This window comes from Lycorma delicatula, chromosome 1 (genome assembly GCF_047948215.1).
Source record: "Lycorma delicatula isolate Av1 chromosome 1, ASM4794821v1, whole genome shotgun sequence".
In the NCBI taxonomy this organism is placed as follows: domain Eukaryota; kingdom Metazoa; phylum Arthropoda; class Insecta; order Hemiptera; family Fulgoridae; genus Lycorma; species Lycorma delicatula.
Genome location: NC_134455.1, coordinates 307,798,516 through 307,820,724, shown reverse-complemented (window position 1 = coordinate 307,820,724; position 22,209 = coordinate 307,798,516). Strand labels below are relative to the sequence as shown.

The 22,209-nt window shown below is 31.8% G+C and overlaps 1 protein-coding gene across 3 annotated transcripts in view; it reads right to left on the bottom strand.

Annotated features, from left to right (window-relative positions):
• LOC142333622 (uncharacterized) overlaps window positions 1-22,209 on the bottom strand; it is a 47,983-nt gene that overhangs the window by 6,953 nt on the left and 18,821 nt on the right. For 2 of the 3 annotated variants that reach the window (XM_075380979.1, XM_075380963.1), the window contains exon 2: window positions 13,346-13,465. The exons of the other annotated variant lie outside the window; for it this stretch is intronic. In XM_075380979.1, the coding sequence (XP_075237094.1) occupies window positions 13,346-13,465 (120 nt within the window). The remainder of the gene's footprint in view (window positions 1-13,345; window positions 13,466-22,209) is intronic. 3 annotated transcript variants of the gene reach the window in all.

The following is a 22,209-nucleotide window of genomic DNA, read 5'->3' as shown; positions in this document are numbered from 1 at the left end:
AATATAGTCAAGTGATTCAGAACTGTCACAAATACTTTGCGAGCTAAAAGCCGCAAATCTGCTAAAAAAAATCTAAAATCTTTTCAATCTGGGACATTAATGTGAGCAAAAAGGTTTATTAAAAAAATTTTGGGCTGTTTTATATTGATTGAAGTCGTCTGAAAGTTTTATTTGTTTTCTACGGATTTATTTATATCAATTTTCTCATAATTAAATTCTTCACAAATTTTGTTAAATATTTTTATTTATTTATTGGAAATATAGTACAATTAATTCTCGGAAAACCTAAAAAACTGTTTTATTTTTACTCTAATTTTTTATAATTCTTGGAATTTACTAGAAATGCATTTCTGAAACCTATTTAATTAAAACAATTTAACAAAAAAAAAAAAAAAAAAAAAAAAAAACAACAACAAATAGAAAACAATTAACTTGTCTCTTTAAGTCCAAATGGCTTCATTTTACTCTTTAAGCAGAAATCAGAGCAAAATATTTCCCTAGCTGTAACTTAAAAATCAAGCATTTCCCAACATACGTTTACATAACTTAATTACTAACATTAATGTCCCAAATCAGCTTTTCTCTAATTTCTTAATTTGTAATAATTTTCTGGGAATTTATTAGAGATGCAGTTCTGAGACCTATTTTTTAAATGTTTTTGACAAAAAACCTTTATTCAAATTAAAAAAAAAATCGAATCTAAGCCACACCCGATTTTTTTGGATATTAAGCAGAGGGGAAAAAAAAAAAGATTCGAGAAAAAAAAATTGTATATACCGTTATAGGTAAAGCAACTTGTTCTGACTGTCTGATTCATTAACGCCCAGCGAAAACGATTGAAGATAAATTGATGAAGTACGTTCCTCTTAGACGTAAGTGCACACTAAGAAAGGATTTTTTTAAATTCGGAGTTTAAATGGATTTGATTTTTTTCAAACCGGCTATTTTTTTAATTTATTGATAATAAATGAAGATATCAGATTGATTTTTGGTATGTGTAAATTTCATGTCAATATCTAAAAACCAATTTCTAGTTTTTTCGAAATTTAACATTAAGGGATGAAGAAATATAAAAACATTTTGAACAATAATTGAAAATTTTCCCTATTTCCAACTATACTAAACGAAATAATAGATTTGCGCTTGCAAATACTCTTCAGATAAATATCTAAAAACCTTTATGTTTTTTTTTAAATTGGATTTTTTAAGGGGTGCAGATGTGTACGTCGGGGTGGCTCAACCAACAAAGTCACTGCCACTCTTACTGTATGTGCGACGCGAATTTCTGTACCTTTTTTCTATCTTTTTCCTGTTTAGCCTCCGGTAACTACCGTTTAGATAATACTTCAGAGGATGAATGAGGATGATATGTATGAATGTGAATGAATTGTAGTCTTGTACATTCTCAGTTCGACCATTCCTGAGATGTGTGGTTAATTGAACCCCAACCACCAAAAAACACCGGTATCCATGATCTAGTATTTCTGTACCTGCTTCCCGTTACTTGACCAAAAACAGAAAAAAGTGAGAAATGAACTTTAAAAAACTTAAAAATACTTTAAAAACTTTTAATCAAACAGGAGATTAAACGAAAAGGGCGAGCCCTGACCGGTACACATCCCCTGACGCGAGGGCAAACGCAAGTAACCATTTAGCACCGGCAAAGCCGGGTCGAGGATGAATAATACACGTATGCATAAATAAAATAAAATTAAAAACAAAAATTGTGTTATATTAGTTATTGTTGTAGAAAATAAAATATTGTGAATAATTTGCATGGATTTTTCTGTAAAATAGAAATTCAAATTGTGTAGTTTTAGATGTTTTGCGGTTAAAATTTACCTGATCTTTTCATAATTTAATAACACATTTATTTACTTAATTTGAACACAAAATAGCGTTAAATTTTAACACTAATAAGCATTATATTACTACTACCTTGATACCTTGATTACATAAAGTAGTATAATTAGACATTAGTAGTTAATGACAACGCTAAAACTTATTAGTTTTAGTAGGTTTTACCATTAAATAATCCAGTTCTTAAATATAACAAAAAAATATTATAAGCAATACTATAAAATACCATAACCTCTACATTATAAGCATTAAAAAATTAATGCAAAAACTGTAAGCAGTAGTTAAAAAATCTTTAAATATGACAAATTAAGTATTTTATGATTTACTCTATTTTTGTAGGTAATTGCTAAACAGTTAGTTGTCCTTCCCATTTCTTACTAAACTTGACGCGTATTTTTCCACTGCCTTTCAATCGTCAGAAAAATAAAACTCTAAGATTAAAATTTCATTGACCAATGGCAATTAGAATATTCAAGTTATTCATATATTTGAGTATACAAAAACAAATATATATTGTACAAAATTTTACTAATAATAATTTTATAAAAGTTTATAAAAGTCTATAAAAGTTTCAAATATTCTTCTATATATCATTGACAAGAAACAGAATGTATACAAATATTAGATTGTTTAATAAATTTACTCTTAGTGAAATGAAACTATTTCGGACCTTGATCGTTATTCTTTCTATCAAAAAAAAAACACATGGGAAATTACTACTAGTCATGTTGTTTTCATCGCTATATCACATTAATTTTTAATTAATATTACATATATCTTTTATATACTGAAGATTCCTTTACAATACTTTTGTTTTTCATAACTCCCATTTATAACAATCAATATGTACACAAATTAAATTATAATTATTTATAAGTACAAGTGATTATATATTTTTACTCAATGTTAATTACAATTAACTTATACAAGTTTAATTTTTTAAAATTAAAAATCATAATTCATCTACTGACATTCTTATAATTTCTTTTCAATTTACGTAATATCTAATCAACACTTTTTGGCTTTATTTCAATCTATACGTACATTAGCAGTGTAAGTCAGTGATTTACTTCAATTATTGAATTATAACTTAATAATTAATAATAAATAATACATACTGATGTGTGTTTATTTATTGACTTGTTTTTAGAAATAACTGGCAATAAATTACTGGAGATGAAACTAGGCTTATGAAAAACTTATGATTTGTTTGGGTAGAGAAAAAGGAACAATGATCACTGTAGTGTTAAATAAATGTAACACTACAGTGATCACAGCTAACACTGACAATTTTTTTTTGTAACTATTTAAATTTGTACTTATGGGCTCCTTACAAGACAAAGTTAATTACACTTTTATCAACGGTTTTGGGAAAAGAAATATTTTCTAATTATAAAACTGTAAGACTGTTAATATAACTAATAAAATATATCGAAAAACGAGATTAACTTAAGCAAATAAAGAAAGAGTGGTACGATTCGGAGCTGGAAGGTTCGCAGTGAAGAGAGAATAGAGAGAAGGCCCAAAAACTGAGCGTTGAGTAACACCCGATTCAGTGTCAAAGAATCCATACAACTCCTCATTATACTTAATATGAGAAAAAAACATCCGTAGCTATGTAGGACCAAATAGAATAGTTGAGGTAGGCTCGTTTTTAATTTATGAAGCAGACCAGGCAGATAGACCCTACCGAAGGTCTGCTGGACCAGAAAGGCAGCCGAACAATATTTTTTTCTTCCAAACAATTGGTGAAAACATGAACAATCCTGAGTGTCTATTCTATGGTAGAATGACTACCGCAAAACCCGAGCTGATAGTCAGGAGTAACTTGTTCTTGTTCTGTAATAGGCCACCATCTCCGAAGGAAAAGCCTATCAAATAATACCTTAGACGTAATAGGTAACCGTGTATTTTTGGACCTGTATGAAGACACAGGCCCAAAAATACACGGTTTACCCAGCTTAGTAACCATTACTATTTACGATACCTTCCACTCTGATGGACAGCACCCGAATGAAGGATGCCATTGAAAAGTTGTGCCATACGGTCTTGAATGGAAGCATAATAAGCATTTTGTTGGTAATCAAGCCGGAGCCTAGAGCTTTCTTTAAGTTTTGCTCCTTCCCAATCATTTGCAGTACTTCCCTTGACAAGAAAGCCTTAATTGGAAGACACGTTGGAATCAGGCTGATTTAAGAAGTCAAGAATTTCCTCTTCACCAGTACCAGGGTGTCGAGAGGCTGAAAGACCTTACGCAGGCGAGTAGGAAATAGGTCAGCCTTATGGCTGTCGCTTCCAGCCCATGACCAGTCCGACGCCTTTAGAGGTGGGAACAAGGGTGGCAGCCGTTAAAAATTCCTCGTGGCTTTCTACAACGAGTAGCTGGCTCTATTCAAAGAGGAAAGATTCTCAAGTTAATTTTTAAATGTCACATTCTTAATAGACTTTAGCACCCGTTTCAATCTGCAAGCAGGCCTATTCAAGGATTTCCTTTTTTCGGATCCCCTATAATATTTTCACCTTCTACTAAGCCGCCTCTAGGTTGTAATAAGATTCAACATTTCTCGTGGATAGTACCCTCTTCCCTCATGCTTCTCCTCCGGCAATTTTTTTATATTTTCTTTTTGGGCGAAAGTTGCTTTCGGGTAATCATCGCCTAAGTCAAAACAAGTAACAATAGGCCCCCTCGGATATTAAAATATTAATAAAATAAAAACTAATATAACAATAGGATTAAGACTACAATAATAAAAGAAACGTATTTGTTAAAATAAAATATACGACTCGAACTACAAAATAAAACCAAAATTTAGGTTGCTTAACATTAAATTATACCAAGTATATGAATTCTTCTTAGAAATAACAATAATCTGCCTAGTATATTCTGTTTCCTTGGATGTGATGCATGTCACAAGGTAATTTAAATTTGGACGTAAGACCGCATAACATACGCAGTCTACAAGGATGTAGTGCACAGTCAAGCGGCAGTCGCATCTTACGCACAGTGGTAGGTTTTCCGCTGACATCAGGTGTCTGTGAGTAGCTCTGGTATGTCCTAATCATAACTGGCTCAGGATTACTTTCTCTCGGCGAATTTTTCTACATGAAGAGTCCCATGGTAACACCGTATCTTTGATGTGCCGGAGTTTATTATTCACTGTAGCAGTCCAGTTACCTTGCCATCTTCTTTGAAGAGTTTGTTTAATGGAATTAATAAAATCTGTAGTAGTAACTCGAGTTGTGAAAGACGGCTGGCACATGAATCTTTAACAGCGGAATACGCACGTTCGTTACCCAGGATACCCAGATGGCTAGAGATCCAGCAGAGATTTACTTGTGGTTGTGATGATTTAACTCAGCGATTGTATTATGAATTTCGGTGACGATAGGTTGTCTAGAAACAAGCCTTTTAAAGTTTGGAATGCACTAGAGGAATTACTACAGATAAGGATGTGACAACGTTTTGACTAAATGATATAAAAAAAGTCATTGGTTTGCTTGGCATTTCTCCCGCCGCCACCCCAATCGGTCGCCCTAAAGCATAAGACCGAATGTCTGTGCCACAAACGGCAACTGAGCCTCGAACAGTTTAGCGACCAGTATCCTTACATAGCTCCTAGAGCTTACCTAACAGCGTGAGCGGACTAAGAGCTGTGCTATACACCACCGGCTTACTTGCTCCAACCGCTCACTTGTCATATATTGCATATATTACAGCGGCGAATCAATGCGGCGAAAGCCGCATTGATTCGCCGCTTGTGAGTGGCAAATTTTCCCCTTGACCTCTAAGTTCCAGTGTGGCCCGGTCTCTGGCCCTCCCCGAGAGCAGGGCAGTCAAACATCAGGTGTTCATTTGACTGGACCTCCCCGCAGACGCACAGCTCATCAGTTGCCAGGCGGAGCTGAAACAGATATTGGTTCAAATTAGCGTGGTTCGTGAGCACCCAGTACGCGTTGCCCTTAAAAACGAGCTCGAGGAATACCATTCAAAATTATACAAGGATTTTCCCTTAGTCGTGGTGTCTCATTCCAGCTGCCATGCTTTCATCGAGAGGCTCTGCAGCATCTTCCGCAGGCGGGAGATGGGCAACTGAACGAAACTTGGATCCGGTGCATTGTGATCACCGTTCCCCTCCGATACTGGCCCGGCTCGAAATCGCATCCTAAATACCTCGGCCTCCCGACCTCTTTGCAATCTCCTCATGGCTGTCCCAACTTTCACTACTAAATCGGTTGGGAGAATCTTTTCCAATATAGTGGTTGCCTCGTAGGAAGTTGTTTTAAAAACACCAGTGCATACAATTGCTCACCAGTGCTCTGCGCTGGGCACTCCTTAAATTTTGAACAAGTGCTCTCTATTCATATCCAACCTATGTGCCCAAACGGACGCCGCGTATGAGGTCATGCTTTCGAAGAAATCTCGGTACACCATGTACATTTGACGACCCGACAATCCATAGTCTTTCCGAGCAGTCTTCCAAAGTTTGTGCATCATTGAGACGGCGTCCGCAGCTACTTGCCTAATGTGGTTACTATACAGCAAATTTTCATCAAACAAAACACCTAGGCACTTATGAACTCTAACTCGGCTGATTACACAGCCTTAAATATTTAATATGGGGGTTACGACTGTACGATGATTTGTCTGCACCCGTGAGAAGCATAAACTTCGTCTTGGGCACAGAAATCTTTAAAGTTTGAATGTCTATCCAGCCCTCTGCGGTTTGCAAGGCCGCCTGAGCCCGGTCTTCTAGTTGAGGTCGTGAATTACCACGATCTAACAGGAGACAGTCATTGGCGAAAGCCTGGGCCGTGACCCCTTCTGGAAATGTCAACCCCAGAAATCCGTTGAATACCAGTTTTCACAGCAGGGGACCGAGGACAGAACCCTGCGGGCTTCTCCTGGTAACCGATTTTTCCACAACTAGGTACGCATCCTTAAACAGAGCCGTACGGTTATACAAATAGTCACTTACCATGGCCTGCAGGGCTACGGAAACATTGCGGAGTTCCAACTTACAGAGGACAGAACTCCAACACAAAGAAATGCTGCCTCTATGATAATAAAAATGGCCAAAATATATTTACCGTCGGCGTTTTCCACCTTGGGAAGAGCATTTAAGATGCAATCCTCGGTGCCAACCCCTTTCGTGAAGCCATACTGGCCTCGGTTTGGAAAACAGTTCACCTCAATGCTTTCCCAGAGCCGTTCCACAACCAACCTTTCAAGCTACTTACGATTATCGGCACCCCGGTATCGACCCATCAGAAGCTGATGGGTTGATAACTACCGACCTCAAAGCCATATTGATGTCGTACAGTTCAGCATTATAGACACTTGTAATGTCAAGTAGATCAAACACGTATCTTCTGTCATTTAAAACAAAAACGCATCCAAAGGTATCATTTTGCTCCGACTCATCTGTGTATACTACTGTGTCTGGGTTTGTCTTGGATAGAAAATGGTAAAACAGCTACTGAAAATCATGAGGAGTTGTTAATTTTTTATTATATATCGTGAAGTCGTAATTAGAATTTATGGTATTGAGTTTCCACGGAGAATATGTACAGGGGGGTAGGCTGAGAAAGTAGAAGGTATGTCAATATTTAAAAGTTCATTAAACTTTTAAATATTGACATATTTAAAAGTTTAAATATGTCAATATTTAAATATTGACATATTTAAATATGTCAACGTCACATTACACGGAGTTGTTTGGCATCAATAAACTTTACATATTTTTATGACCGATTCTATCAGATCGTAGAGACACAATACATCATTAATGCTAAGAGAATAATCAGCGGTGATTCTGGGATTTCTCAACGTTAGCGTTATTCATCGGCAGGTTCTCATGCCTATTTGACAAAGGCAAATCATTGGTGACATCATTAACAGTCCGTGACGCTCTCGACGTACGCAGCGTAGCATGGTTTGCCGTAGTAGAAAAGTTGACTAAAAATCAATGTTATCAGCGGTAGCCTCGCTATCTGGGACATCCAAATTAGTCACTGACTAATTTGTCTCATTGTCTCTAATTAGCTTACGATGGAATAATTTTCTAGGATCGCTGTCCGAAGGGATCAAGATCCACACTTTCTATTAGATAACAAACAAGATCCACTAATCGTAGTTTAATCATTTGGAACAACTAAAAACTGATCCATATTTACGCTTCCCAGTGTAGGTTACGAGCTAATCCGATGAACTAAACAAAATAGTCTTAGCGTTTAATAAAAAAAATAACATTTACATTACAATGTCTTTATAAACTTTTCTACATAATTATCCACAAATAATGTACTCTGTCTATTAACTCAGAGAAATAAAAATTATCGAGTAGCACGCTCTCTCTCTTTTTAGCCTCCGGAACCACCGTAAAGTATTGCTTCAGAGGATGAATGAGGATGATATACATGAATGTACAGTGAACTGTATTTTTATACAGTCTCAGGTGACCATTCCTGAGATGTGTGGTTAATTAAAACCCAACCACTAAAGAACACCGGTATCCATGATCTTGTATTCAATTTCGAATAAAAATAATTTCCTTTATTAGGATTTGAACCTTAGAAATCTCGACTTCGAAATCAGCAGATTTGCGATGACAAGTTCACCATTGGACCAACCCGGTGGGTTTAATATATATATCCAGGAGCACTTTTTTTTTATACATATTTTTCCACCTACTCCTCTGGAACGGATCTACAATCAAGTTTGACTCGAACCAGAGGAGTGTCCTTTACTCTAGCTCGTCTCCCCACCCGCCAGCTGTATGTCCGGCACGGCAGGTCAGCACATCGGTTAGGTGAGCACTAGGTAAACACAACCTCACGCAACTTAAAACAGCTGAATGTTGTATATTTTTATAGATATAGATTACAATAAAATTAAAGATTACAGTTAAAGAAATTACAGATGTCTTTAAATGAGAATTTATTTTTTCTATAAAAAACAATTTCTATAAATAATCAATTACTAGCAATATTTATTTATACAACAAATATTTTTTAAGGTTATTAAATATTGTTAAATTATCAATATAAATAAATATAGAAATATTTATTCACATAAATATTTATTTAGAAATTAATATTTCTATATTTATTAACTCAAGAGTAATGAAACGTATTATTATTATCATTTACATTTTTATTAATCTAAAATGTACGTTTTTGCCTGCAACATAATTACAATAAAATTCATACTTAAAATAATTACGTTTCATGACAACAACATTTTAAATTAATAAAAAAAAAACATTTTTGTGATAATACTCTTGTGTTAATTATTACATACAGAAATATTTATGTATATTGATAATTTTATAATCTAATTAAATAATCTTAAAAAATATCTGCGTATAAATAAATATAGCAACTTTTTCTTTCTTTAAAAAACCAATTGCTTTATTTATTTTACAAATTGATTTTGGCTAGTAGATAAATGTAAATTATCGTTCAAAGATCATTTAATTTCTTTATTGCCTTCGAATTAGAAATATAAACACGAAAATCTTAGTAAAATAAAAATAAGAACGGAAATTTATTTGATAAATTTATTTTGTAATATTTATGACTATAGTAGAAAAATATTAATTATTATGTGAATTTAATTATTATATTAATAAATACTTTTTAATTGTTATCGATTTAGAGATGGTTGTATACTATGATGGCATACAGTTTCCTATTGGCAGAATAAAGATTATTAAAATAATTTTATAAAACAAAGAGATAAATATTAAAAAGTACAAGTGCCAAAAAAAAAAAACATTGCTGACAAACATTGCTCTTTAAAATAGGTTAGTTAAAGTGCGGGTGACAGTTTTGTATACAGTATTTGTATAGTATAATTTTATTATCAAAATTTTTTAAATTTATTTAAACGTATATATATATATATATATATATAGCCTATGACACATCCAGCAACGTAAGGATTCCAACGCGGGATCATACATCTAAATCGGTTCAGCCGTTGAGATGCTAAGGTGGAACAAACACATATGTACATACACCCTAAATACATTACACTTCTTTTTTGGGAGTCATGTAATAACTACAAAACTAGATGAAATTCTCAGTACTTGTATGAACTAATTTTTTTTATTCGATGCAAGTTGCGAGGCGAAAGAAAATTGTTACTGAAAATACGAAGTAGTTTATTCTTTTGTTCATCAAGATATACTACTTTTTAAATGATATTTCAAATAAAAATTATGAAAAATGATAGATTTAAAGAGTTATATGAAAATGAAACATTTAAAGTAAAAATATTGATTTAAAATCTTTTTAAAAATTTAACATGATATAATAAACATTTCAATTGAAAATTCTATGAAAAAGGAAAAACTTAAACGATTGAGAAATGGGCATTATTTTTTACAACTCTGAGGATTTTAACTGATATTTATTGCTTTGTTTACTACGCAAATAGAATCACATTTTAGCTGTAAAAATGGTCGATTCAAAAAGAAAACAATTCACATTAAAATTAGAAATCAACATAGATACTATACCGAATCTATATTCGGTATAATCCTGTACAATCTACAGAGGATTTTCAATCCACGAAATATATAATTAAAACAGACTATATTTTTAGTTCATATGCAACTAATTTTACTACAAAGAAGGAAATAAAATTTTAGAAAAAAATTTCCTGAAGGTTTTTTGTCGAGTAAGTTAAACGTGTTTAGCAGTGTTTGGCTTTGATTTAATTGATCATAAACACAATTTATCATGCAATTCATCAACTAATTAATATTACACATTTATAAGAAGCTGAAAACCTAAGAAATAGTCGTAATAACTATAAATAGAATTCTATACAAGTCTTTTTGATTTATGAGGGAATAACCTTCAACAATAAACACATGTTCGTGCACCGGAACCGACAAAGAGAACACGACAGAGTACTATGTCTATTAATTGATGTCTTGTGAGTGCTAAGTTTACTCCTTAGACTAGTTGTGTAGTTATATTAGCTTAATATCAATTTTTTCAAATGTTTATCTGTTCATTACTTTAATACGATTAACAATTTACCAGTACAAATATTAAAGACGCCTTGTATCAGTGATTTTCTTCACGTGTACATTACAAACTGTTCTTAAGTTGGGTATGTCTTTAAATGGTAATTAAAATATGCTGGAAAAGAAAAAGCACACAAAGACTTTATACAAAAAAAAATTACTTAATAAAAGCTTTGTAACTGTTAAACAATCATCAGCAAATAAAGAAACGATAATATATATATAATGGATAATATAAACCGTAATAAGAAAATAAATAAATGGCAAAATGTCATGAAAAAATAACTAGAAATTAATAAATAAATTAATATTTATTTAGAATGAATAACAGTAGACTGACTGAACGATTTTTTTATCTCTTCCGAAGTAAAGAACCTAAAGGTAAATGGTTCACGCAAGTCCAAGAAGACGTAAATTAACTGAAGGAATTATAAGAGAAAGAGAGATTTTAAAGATAATATTAAAAGATGAAAATAAAAGAATCAAGAGGCGGCAAAACGCAAGAATAACAGAGCTAAATTTTATGAAGAACGAAGGAGAGAAGTATCAGAAAGATGTCGAGGTTCTGGGCGGATAGAAATACAGAAAAAAAGAAAGAACCGCAAATAAATAAATGATCTAACGTGTTCCAAGTTTAACTACTCGGGGGAAAAAAAAGAAAATAACTGCTTACTAAAATGAAAGTAGTATCGGTTTAAGACCCAACAGAAAGTATTAAAATTAGTTAACAAAAATAATAAGTCTGAACTATTAAAACCCATTTTCTTATGTAAGTTGGATAAGATAAAATTTATTTCATGAAAGATAAATATAGCACTAACAATAAACCAATTAGAAATTCATCCTCAATCATGAAAATCATTTAAGGGAGGGAATAACAGTTAATAATCTTGTGATTTTTGTGATCTTTCACAAAAAAAATATTTTTAATTTAAAATTTTAAACGTTATTGGCTCTCCATCCTTATTCAACAATGAAGCTTCTGAATCATTGTTGATAAGGTAAGTTTTGAATTATTTAATTCTTATTAATTATTTAATTTATTTACTAATCTACTTCAATTATTAATTTTCTTATTTTTTTTCATTTTTGAGAGAAAAATGTAAAACTTATTTCAAATTATTTTTTATGAATAATATTTAAAACTGCTGGTTTTATGTGGAACAAACAAGTAGTTTATGAAAAACTAGTAAATAAAATTATAATTAATATTTTTGAGAAATAGCTATATAAATAAAAAAATTGATAACACAGTTGTAGGACTTTCCCGTCACGTGGCTTTTTTCTGATGCACGGCTTACACACACAATTTAATTAAAAATATTTATCATTTTATTTAAATAGAATATTTTTTATTTATTCCATTCAATGATTCTAACTAAAGCGCACGCGCGCGCGCATACTATATTTCATTCACGTGGGTGTGGCAGTACTAGCAGCCACTTCAAATAAATTTTTACACTTTAAATATTATTTATTTATTTAATTTTACCACTCAACTGTGACGTCACAAACTTACCAGACGATTACAGTAGTAGTCGGGCCTGGGTTAAGACCCCACTTTGACGGAGAACAAATTTGTGGATCCAACGATATGCTAATAGAAAAAACTATAACGAAAAAGACCCGCTGTACTCCCTTCTATAACGTTACAAAATTATTACAATATTTCGGAGTGGGGTGCAGTTTAGCAAAAAACGTTGTACACAAAAGATGTTTTTTTTAATAATTATTCACAGAAACATTTTTAAAAACATGCCACGAAAATCGCCCCTTGTACTTACTGCCTACTAAAACTCTTCAAAATTACTCCAAAAATCATTTTTAGGAGTGAGGGTGAAATTTAGCAAAACATTTTTTTTACAAAAGTTGTTTATACAAAATTATAATAAAAAAATATATATATAAAAAAATTCACAAAATTATAAAAAAATCAAAAAACTTAGTTATGAAAAACCTCGAGACGATTTCCTTTTTCCCTATGTCCCCCACACCCTGACCCTTTAAATTGAAAATTTAGTAGCATCAATGTACATAGAAGTAATCTGACCAAGTTTGATGAAAATCGGTCAAGTAGTTCTGGAGATATAATGTGATTTACACGCCAACATACATAAATACATACGTACGCACATTTTGTCGCGGAAATTTCCGCCATTTTTCAGTCTTCTGGGGTCCTTAGGGACAGTTCGTCAAGATTCGGTGAAAACCGGATGTGCCAATTTTTACCGATCGCCATACTTTCCCTTCTATGTAGCTATAGCAGCTGTATAGACGGGAAAGTAAAAATGAATTTGTTTTGTTCCCTAGGGCAACCTAATTATTTTATAAATGTGTTTCTAATCGTATTTATAAAAAAATTAATATTTTGTCATTAAAAAAAAAATTTAAAAGTAATTCTAATAATTAAAACAATTATTTTAATTTAAATTTATTTAATAATATACCTCCCGGTCCAGGAAAAACAGCTGTGCCTGCTGATGAAAAAGCACTTGCAGATGACCCAGCATTGGCTGAACTACCGGATGTAGGGAACCCAGCAGTTCGTGGATATCTTATCAGATCATCTGAAATAAATATTGTGCATAACATTTAAATACATCATTCGTTATCAAAATCTTACTGAAAATATTTTTTAAAAATTCTTGTGCTACGAAAAAATATTCTGATTGTAATAGTACTTATTAATCTATCTATGACAATCTATCCGTTCCTCTTTTTTTCTGTTTAGCCTGCGGAACCACCATAAGGTATTACTTGAAAGGATGATATGTATTAATGTAAATGAAGTGCAGTCTTGTGCAGTCTCAGGTCGACCTTTCCTGAGATGTGTGGTTAATTCCAATCCAACCACCAAAGAACACCGGTATCCACGATCTAATATTCAATTCCGTATAAAAGTAGCTGCCTTTACTAGGATTTGAACGTTACAAATCTCGATTTAGAAATCAACTGATTTGCGATGACGAGTTCACCACTAGATCAATCCGGTGGGAGAAAATATTTGTACCTGACATGATGTATATAATATGTTCCGATCTGGATAAAAAAATATATATACCGGGTAGCTGGAAAGTAACTTACACCCCCTCTAACCTTTATTGAAATAACTGGATGGGGTTAGCAGCATTCTTCCTTGTACCGAGGGGTTACTTCAATAAATATGTATTTCACTCTTTCTGATTTTTGGTGGCAGTGGGTGGGGGGCAGCTCAATAATTTAAAACTACGGTTGTACGCTCCTTTTTAATTTTTTTGTTATTTGAGGTATCCCGATTATCTCTTTGGAAATCCTCTTCGATAAGAGAGGCTAACTTAGTAATAATCCTTAATTTAGAGTTGTTGGCGTTCAGAGGGGGCGGCTCAAAATTTTTAAATGAGACATATGGTTATGCATTATTCTGTTTTAAAGGTCTTTTAACTGACAAGCAAAACGGTATCAAAAGAATTAAATTCTGACTGTTTAAACCAAATTGGTGACCACAAATGTCATTACGTTAATTAAAAGTTGAAAATATTATTTAAAATTCTTTTAAAAATCAAAACCAAAAAGAGTGAATTTACGTTCATTGAAGTAGCCCCTCGGAACAAGGAAGTATGTCACAACCCCCATCCAGTTATCTCAATTTAAAAAAAAGTTAGACGGGAGGTATGTTACTTTTCAGCCACCCGGTACATATAATATATACATATATTTACTAGCCAGGAGGCTCCGACCGTTGGACTCCAAAAGCATTCATTATTCTCACGGTTTAAGAATATTAAATATTTTATTGATATTAATTAAAGAAATAAGAATTAGTCATTATATTATTGTTGCTATCGTGACAGAAATATAATGTAGAAAAGGATAAATTATTTTTCTTTAATGAATATTTTTAGTTCAAAACTTCCCCCTAAGGGGGCTAGGGCCTCAATTTATGCTTAAATCCTTCCTTGGGATAATGCGAACGTACTTGAAAATTTTAAAGCAATCGGTCGGTTGGTTCATACGTGATTCGAACAAATAAGAAAACTTTTGGAATTATATATATGTACGTCTTGAATTAAAAATTGTGCATTTATAAAAAAATGAGCCTTTTTTCATTAAAAAAATTCAGCTGTATGTTTTCTCCTAGCATATTTAATAATAAAATGTGTTAAAGGCGATAAAGAATTTAATAACTGTTGATCAAAATATAAATATTTACCAAAAACTTCAACTTTTTTTCAGTTTAAATGAAAATTAACCGTACTATTTTATGTGATAGTACGCGATTTTATGTAACACACGAAACAATGATCAATATATTGATATATTAATAAAACTTTTCTAGTTATGTATTATGTGGTTGTTTAAGGTAATGATTCCGAAACTTGGCGCTTTAATCGTCTTGTAGGAAGGCTAGAAGACTCAAAGGAGTACCAGAAGACATAATTGCTTTGTTAATGTACTAGAAAATATTATTATTTCTTTATATTAAATACATTTTTTTTTTGAGATGGCGGGCATCGACTGCTTTGGTCATTTTAACCTGAGAATGAAAATTTATAGCGTATGAAAAATACCATGCCTGCACGAAATTCGAACCCGGGACCTCCGGATAAAAGGCTGAGACGCTACCATTCCTCCACGGAGATTGGAAAATACATTTTATTCTCTTATTTGATAAATAAATTTATGTTTTCAAACGTACAATTTAGTTGCCTTACGTCAGTCATACCGTCATCACGTGTTCTCTCTTAGATACAGTATTGAATTAAAAGTACCTTAAAAAGTAGTTAAACAATTAAGTAGAATATAAAAAAGAATAATCCGATTACGGAAATCCTGCATTCTTTCTAATAAACTAAGTCAAAAAAATTGCAAAAGAGAAATAAATTATGTACATATTAATCTCTAGTGGAGAAATCTCATGATCCAAATGTCGATAGGTATTTCACCAATATTTTTAAAAAACTTTCAAGTATTTTGTATCCAAAATCACTCAGATTGTAACAGAGTTGATATCTTAACTTATCAACAAAGGTAGTGCAGTTATTTTGGAGTTACATAGTTGACTCTAAAAACATACGGTCGAAAATGATAAAATACAATTTCCTTCTTTATATAAGCAAATGAATTCCCATATCGGAAAAGTGAAAGTAATAAAAATTAAACTTTCTAATAATAGATTTTTAAAAAAAAATAATTTTTTATCTAATTTGAAGTATTAAATGATAAATTTTTGTATATTTTCACAAATATTCCGTCGCGGCTTTGTTTGCGCTGTGTGTGTATAGAACTACAAAAATTGGAAATACTCGTAGGTTTTTAGTAATTGTGCATGGGTTGTCAGAGTTATCGCTATTTACAACTTACCAGATAAATAAAATGTTTAGATAAGGGATGAGTTCCCAAAATCAAATTTTTAATGAAATCAGGAGGATATTAAAGTTGTTTAAAAACTACTTTGCCCCCGCCAACACAGCAAAGCCCAAGAATTTCATCATCTAATTTTTTTTAAATTGTAATGGTAACTTATTTTAAACTTGTTTGAATATATTTATAATTCAAAGAGTCTATTTCAATATGATAATCAGAAGCTGATTTCAGGTCGTACATGTTTCTTGAAGATTGAACTCGATTCTGAGCCGAGTGTATTTATTGCTCTTCAAGTCTTTGAGAACTCTCTGGCGTAGATTCACGTCGTCTACGATCATAAATTCTAGTAATTTTAGAAGTTGTTCTTTTATTTCTGTGACACTCTCCGACCTTTTTTCTAGCCTCTGGGACCACCGTTAGTTATTGCTTCATAGGATGAGAGATGAAATCGCAATTTTGTAGAAAATGCCATGTCTGACTGGGATTTGAATCCGGAATCTCCGACTGAAAGGCTGACACGCTACCACTCGTGCCAGGGAGGCCGATCCTCGCCGACCTAGATGTTATGAAAATGTTAATACCAAATAGAAAGTTGAGTATCAATTTGTACATGTGAGGATGACTTTGCTCGCATGAGGATGAATTCTCGCGGGTGATGACAGATTATACAGTGATATTAAGTTTGGGAAAACAAATAATAACTTTCTGAATAAGTCGATATTCTCAATATTCCTCAATACCATTAAAACTTAGTTAAATATGTATATTGTGGTCATTCCCTTATTTCTGTTATCATACTAATTTGTTTTTATGTATGTTACGATACTAATTAAATTAAACTATTGTAGACAATGATATTAAATTTAGTAAATCATATAAAAACTTTGTGAAGAGTCGATATGACTAAAAAAATGATCTATGTAGATAATGATAATCGATGTAGACAATATCTATCGATAGACATTAAATTTAATAAATGTAGTAGGTACTTTTTTTTATAATGTGTATATTACAATCTGTTCAACTAGTGAGCAATAAGCAATCGCCTTCCCACGGTCCAATAAGATAAGGATGATACATGTACGACATGTAAGTGAGATGTAGTTTTGTTCAGACTCAGACCGACCATTCATGAAACGTATGGTTAATTGAACCCCTACCACTAAAGTACACCGGTATCCACTGTCTAGAATACAAATCGGCACCTAAATTGTATTTATTTTTTAATTTATGATTAATGTACTAGTGATTTGGTGAGATTTGAACTGTGGTAAACATTCCGAGGTCATAAGAAAGATGTAGTTAAAATTTCAGTGTTTGGTTCAGTAGTTTTCGTGGTTATCGGGAAGAAACAAAAAAGACATTATTTTTTTTTTTTTTCATATAGTAGTGAGATAAATAATACTGGCTCCTACCTACTGTTTTTAAATTATTTTTTTATAATCATTTTAACTGCTAAAAATTATTAAAAAAAGAAATGAAGATAACACAAATAAAATAAATACAGTAATATAATACTATTGTACATTGATTAGATCAATTGAAGAACATGATTGGTATAATTAGAATAAACTGGTTTTTTAATAGGTTTTTAAACAAAGCGCATCATGCAGGATTTCCCAGATTATAATGATGAAAACAATAAGATTAGTTACGAAGAGGTGCACTGGTAAGCAGTCATGAATATTCTTTCTTATCTTCAACAGTCGGTCATTTTCTTCAGACTTTATAATTTCCTTCCCCTGCTATTATATAATTTTGTTGGTCATCTTCTGCTAAATTAACTACTACGATAAAACTAAAGGTCATTTTGACACGTGCAGTGATTTATGTACGTTGTTGATTTAAGTTTCTTAAATCTTATAGATCCGGAATTTTGTGGGGAAACCCTTGACTTATAAAAAAAGATCAACGTAATAACTCACGTGAAAAAATCCATGCAATTTTTTTTTATAACTTTTTTTGTAGTTACTATAAAAAACAAACTTTATTTCTAAATTTAACTAACATAAACTTTTTAATTAATCTTAAATCGTTATTTTTTATGTCTATATTTATGTGTTGTCTAAGTTTTTACTTTCCTGGCATCATAGCTATAGAACTATGCTGCAAGAAGGAAAGAATTGTAATCGGTAAAAAAAAATGGGGTAAGTGTTTTTTGTATTTCTCGACCTTTCGCGACCCAGGGACCCCAAAAGACAAAAACCAGTGTGGGGTAATGTTCGTACGTATGTACGTGGGTTAACGTGTTTGCAGCTTAATAACGTTTGACTGGATAAACCGATTTTGATGAAATTTTGTGCAAACGTTCGGGTATAGGGAGTAACGTGTTGGTAAAATTTTGGGATCAATATCTCTAGGGAGTGGAGTAAATATTGGATGGGGTCAATGTTCTCAAAATTTTGCAAACATAACCCTATTTAATATTAAGCTCAGTTCATGCATGCATGCTTATCTTACCATTTTTAAAAACATTTTTTCCCAAATTTCTCACTTCTCCAAAAATCAAAAAACTATCTTTTTACTTATTGCATATTTTTTAACAGATTTTTTTTTAAGGGATATTAGTAGAACAAGTGACCTTAAAAAAATACTTTGGGGACAATATTAACGGTGGAGGAGCCGAATAAAGTGTAAAAATATCGAATTTTTGAATTAAACATTTTTTTTAGATTATTTTCATGTATCATTATTTTTCACTATAAAAGAATACTAGTCACAGCTTCGTCCGCGCTGTATGGTTACTTGCATTTCCCGTAGCGGTCAATCATTTTTTTAAGTTTATTAGTCAAGTAACCAGAAGCAGGTGCAGCCCGTCACACATACAGTAACGGTGACAGTGGTTGTGTTGGTTGAGCCACAGCGCCGTATACCTTCACACCCCTTAAAAAAATCGGAATTCAAAAAACCCGAAAATGGTTTTTAAATATTTATCTGAAGAGTATTTGCAAGCTAAATCTACTGAATATCTCTTTTAGTATAGTCGGGATTGGAAAAATTTGTAATCATTGTTCAAATATATGTTTTTCATTTCTTCCTCCCCTTCAACGTCGAATTTCAAAAATTTCCAAGGCAGAAGTTGGTTTATTCACATGAAGATTACACTCACCAAAAATCAAATTGACTTCTTTATTTGTTATTAAGAAATTAAAAAAAGAGCAGGGTTTCAAAAAAAATATTCAAAAATCCATTTTGCCCGAATGAAAAGTGCATCACTGTAACGGATTATTTATTACTTACACATTTTAATAAATAATTTTTCATTTCTAGATAACATTTCCGAATAACCATGATCCGATAAATCGAAAGAGTATCTGATGCATGAAAAAGTTAGTCTTCAACCTGCTAACAAATATATATTTAAATTTTGAAAATCGGACGACTGTTTGCAAACATATTATAAAAACGCCTCATCGCACGTCCCAAAACAACGTCCCAGGGACACGCCGTTTGTTACCAGTTGATGGTGATGACCGGATTAGCCTCCCACGAGGTGCTCGCATACTTCACTCTAGCCTCACACGCAGTCCCCGCAGCAAGCCCATTATTGTTAAAAAAATATTTTTTTAAATTTATTATTTTTTTAATATTATTCATTCGACTGATTCGCATCATTCAGTTCAAACCCAGCTCACAGTGATAGACTCACAGTTTACAGTTCATTAAATTTTGTGCTTCAACCGGCTGGTTTGAAGTTAATGTACAAATCTTATTTCTTGTTGGAGATTAACCAACAATTTATTTTAAGTTAGTAACAGTTCTAAAGAAAGTAAATAAATACTTACTCATTTATCGGCTTTAATTAAATAATTCAGCAATACAGTTTAGTAAGATAATAAACATGTAATTTGTATTTCATTTTTAATCGTCTCGATAAAAGAAGAAGATTCTTAATTCAGTTCATATACATGATTTAGATTTTTTATTTACTCTTCAACTTTTTATTGTTTAACCCCGTGTAGAAAATAATTTTAATCCGTTATAAACATTGAAAGAAATCTTTTTATGGACAAGAACTCACTGATGGCTAACTGATGACTGTCATGGAGATACACGTACTACAACTGTACAAAAAAAAATAACTCCACTAAAATCTAAAAAAAAAAAAAAAACAGCACGCTACATTTTCAATTCTGCCATAAATTTCGACTTAAACTTAACAAAAAATTAATAGTTGGTAAGTTATAATAACTGTTTTATTTTAATTTTACACTCGCTTCTAAAAGTCAGAATTTTAATGAATTGGAAATGTATTATTTTTTTAAACATTTTTTAATGTTTTTTATTCAAATAATCATTAGAATAAAGATTATTTCAGTCATTATCAGAACGGTGGAGGAAGTGCTTCTCAACCTCTGCAAGTGGCATTAAAAAAACTAATTTTTCTGGTTCTTAAGTCGTTCGACAGGTTCGAAGTGCTTCTCGTTTCCTTTCTGTTCTGCATTAAGCTTTTAATTTAAATTATTTTTCTACGTATTTCGTCTTTAAATTATTTTATTTATTTATGCTACGTTATTATTTTAGTCAGTTTAAAATAAATGTTTGTAAAGTTATGTTGCAGGGCACATTTGATAACTAATTCAATTTATTTTTGCCCAGAAATTTATTCATATAAGCGTAAAGTTTGGATGAATTACATTCATCTAACCAATACACAAAATTTCTTTCCTTCATAAAGGTAAATGAAAAAAATGCTGATTACATTATGTAAAATGCCATTATATACTCGTTGAATATCTGTTTTGAACTCCGTCCCGTTTGGCCTATGTAGAACGTTTTGTTCGTAAAGCTCGGTTTAGTTCATATAAAAAAAATTATTTGTTGACTTCCAGACTTGTTTTTACTTTAGATATAGATCCTACACATCGTCCTTAACAGAAAAGGTCATGATTATGAGCAGTCCAGATTGCAAATAAGTTTATTTTCAGAGGGAGCTAGGACGGTAAGCGACTTTTTTTGGAGGACCTTCTAATATTATTTATGTAGCGACCCACAGACGCCACGTAAAACAGCATTCACGTCTTAGTGATTAGTATTTAGCTTCCAGTTTCACCTTCAAATCTGTAGTGTTTGTTATATCAGTATTATTATTCTGTAGGTTGATTTTTATTTTTTTTTTAGTTATTAAGTTATATTTTTGTATTATAATGCATAATGCTACAGTTTTATAAAATTATAATATTTCTGACAAAACGGGAAAAATTTTTACACAGCACATGCATTTCAAAAATACATCATTTTAATTTAAAAACCTGATAAATAATTACGGTAACCTACTTATTTTATATTAATTAAATTCTTTTAAGAGATCTTTAACTTTCATTTGAAAGTTAAAACTAAAACTTAATAAGCTACTTTTATAACTAAAACTAAATAAACGACAGAAAATCTCATGGGTAATCACAATTGAAACCAAAAACACAGTTTTAAATGAAGTACTTATTATAGAATTTGCCATTAATTACTACTATGGCGCACATCCTATACTTATTTTTTCAGATAATAGCAAAATCATCTTAGAAACAGTGTGCCTTACTAATATCATAGACAATATTTTAGATGTAAGGGTTTTTATTAGTTTTTAGCTATCGGTTACGCTATTACTCATCATCCAGTTATAATCTAATTTTGATATGACTATAATAATGGTATCGTATCTTATTAGTTCAGGAACTACTTTTGTCTGATTCACCTACCTTAAACAGATATCAAAGTTTTAACTTACTTGTTCATAGATTGAGCATTATTAAATTTGTAATGCTATGCATTACCAATTTTTAATGCTGTATTTAATTACTGCTAATTTTGGATGTTGTGGGGTTCTATAATTTGAAAGAATTTTTTATTGTTTGCAATCATGAAAAAAATTGGTATCAATTATTATCACAATTTTTATCAGTTTGATGAGTTTCCATCTAACAATTATTGTTAATAAATAAAAAGATACATGTATGTAAATATGTTATAT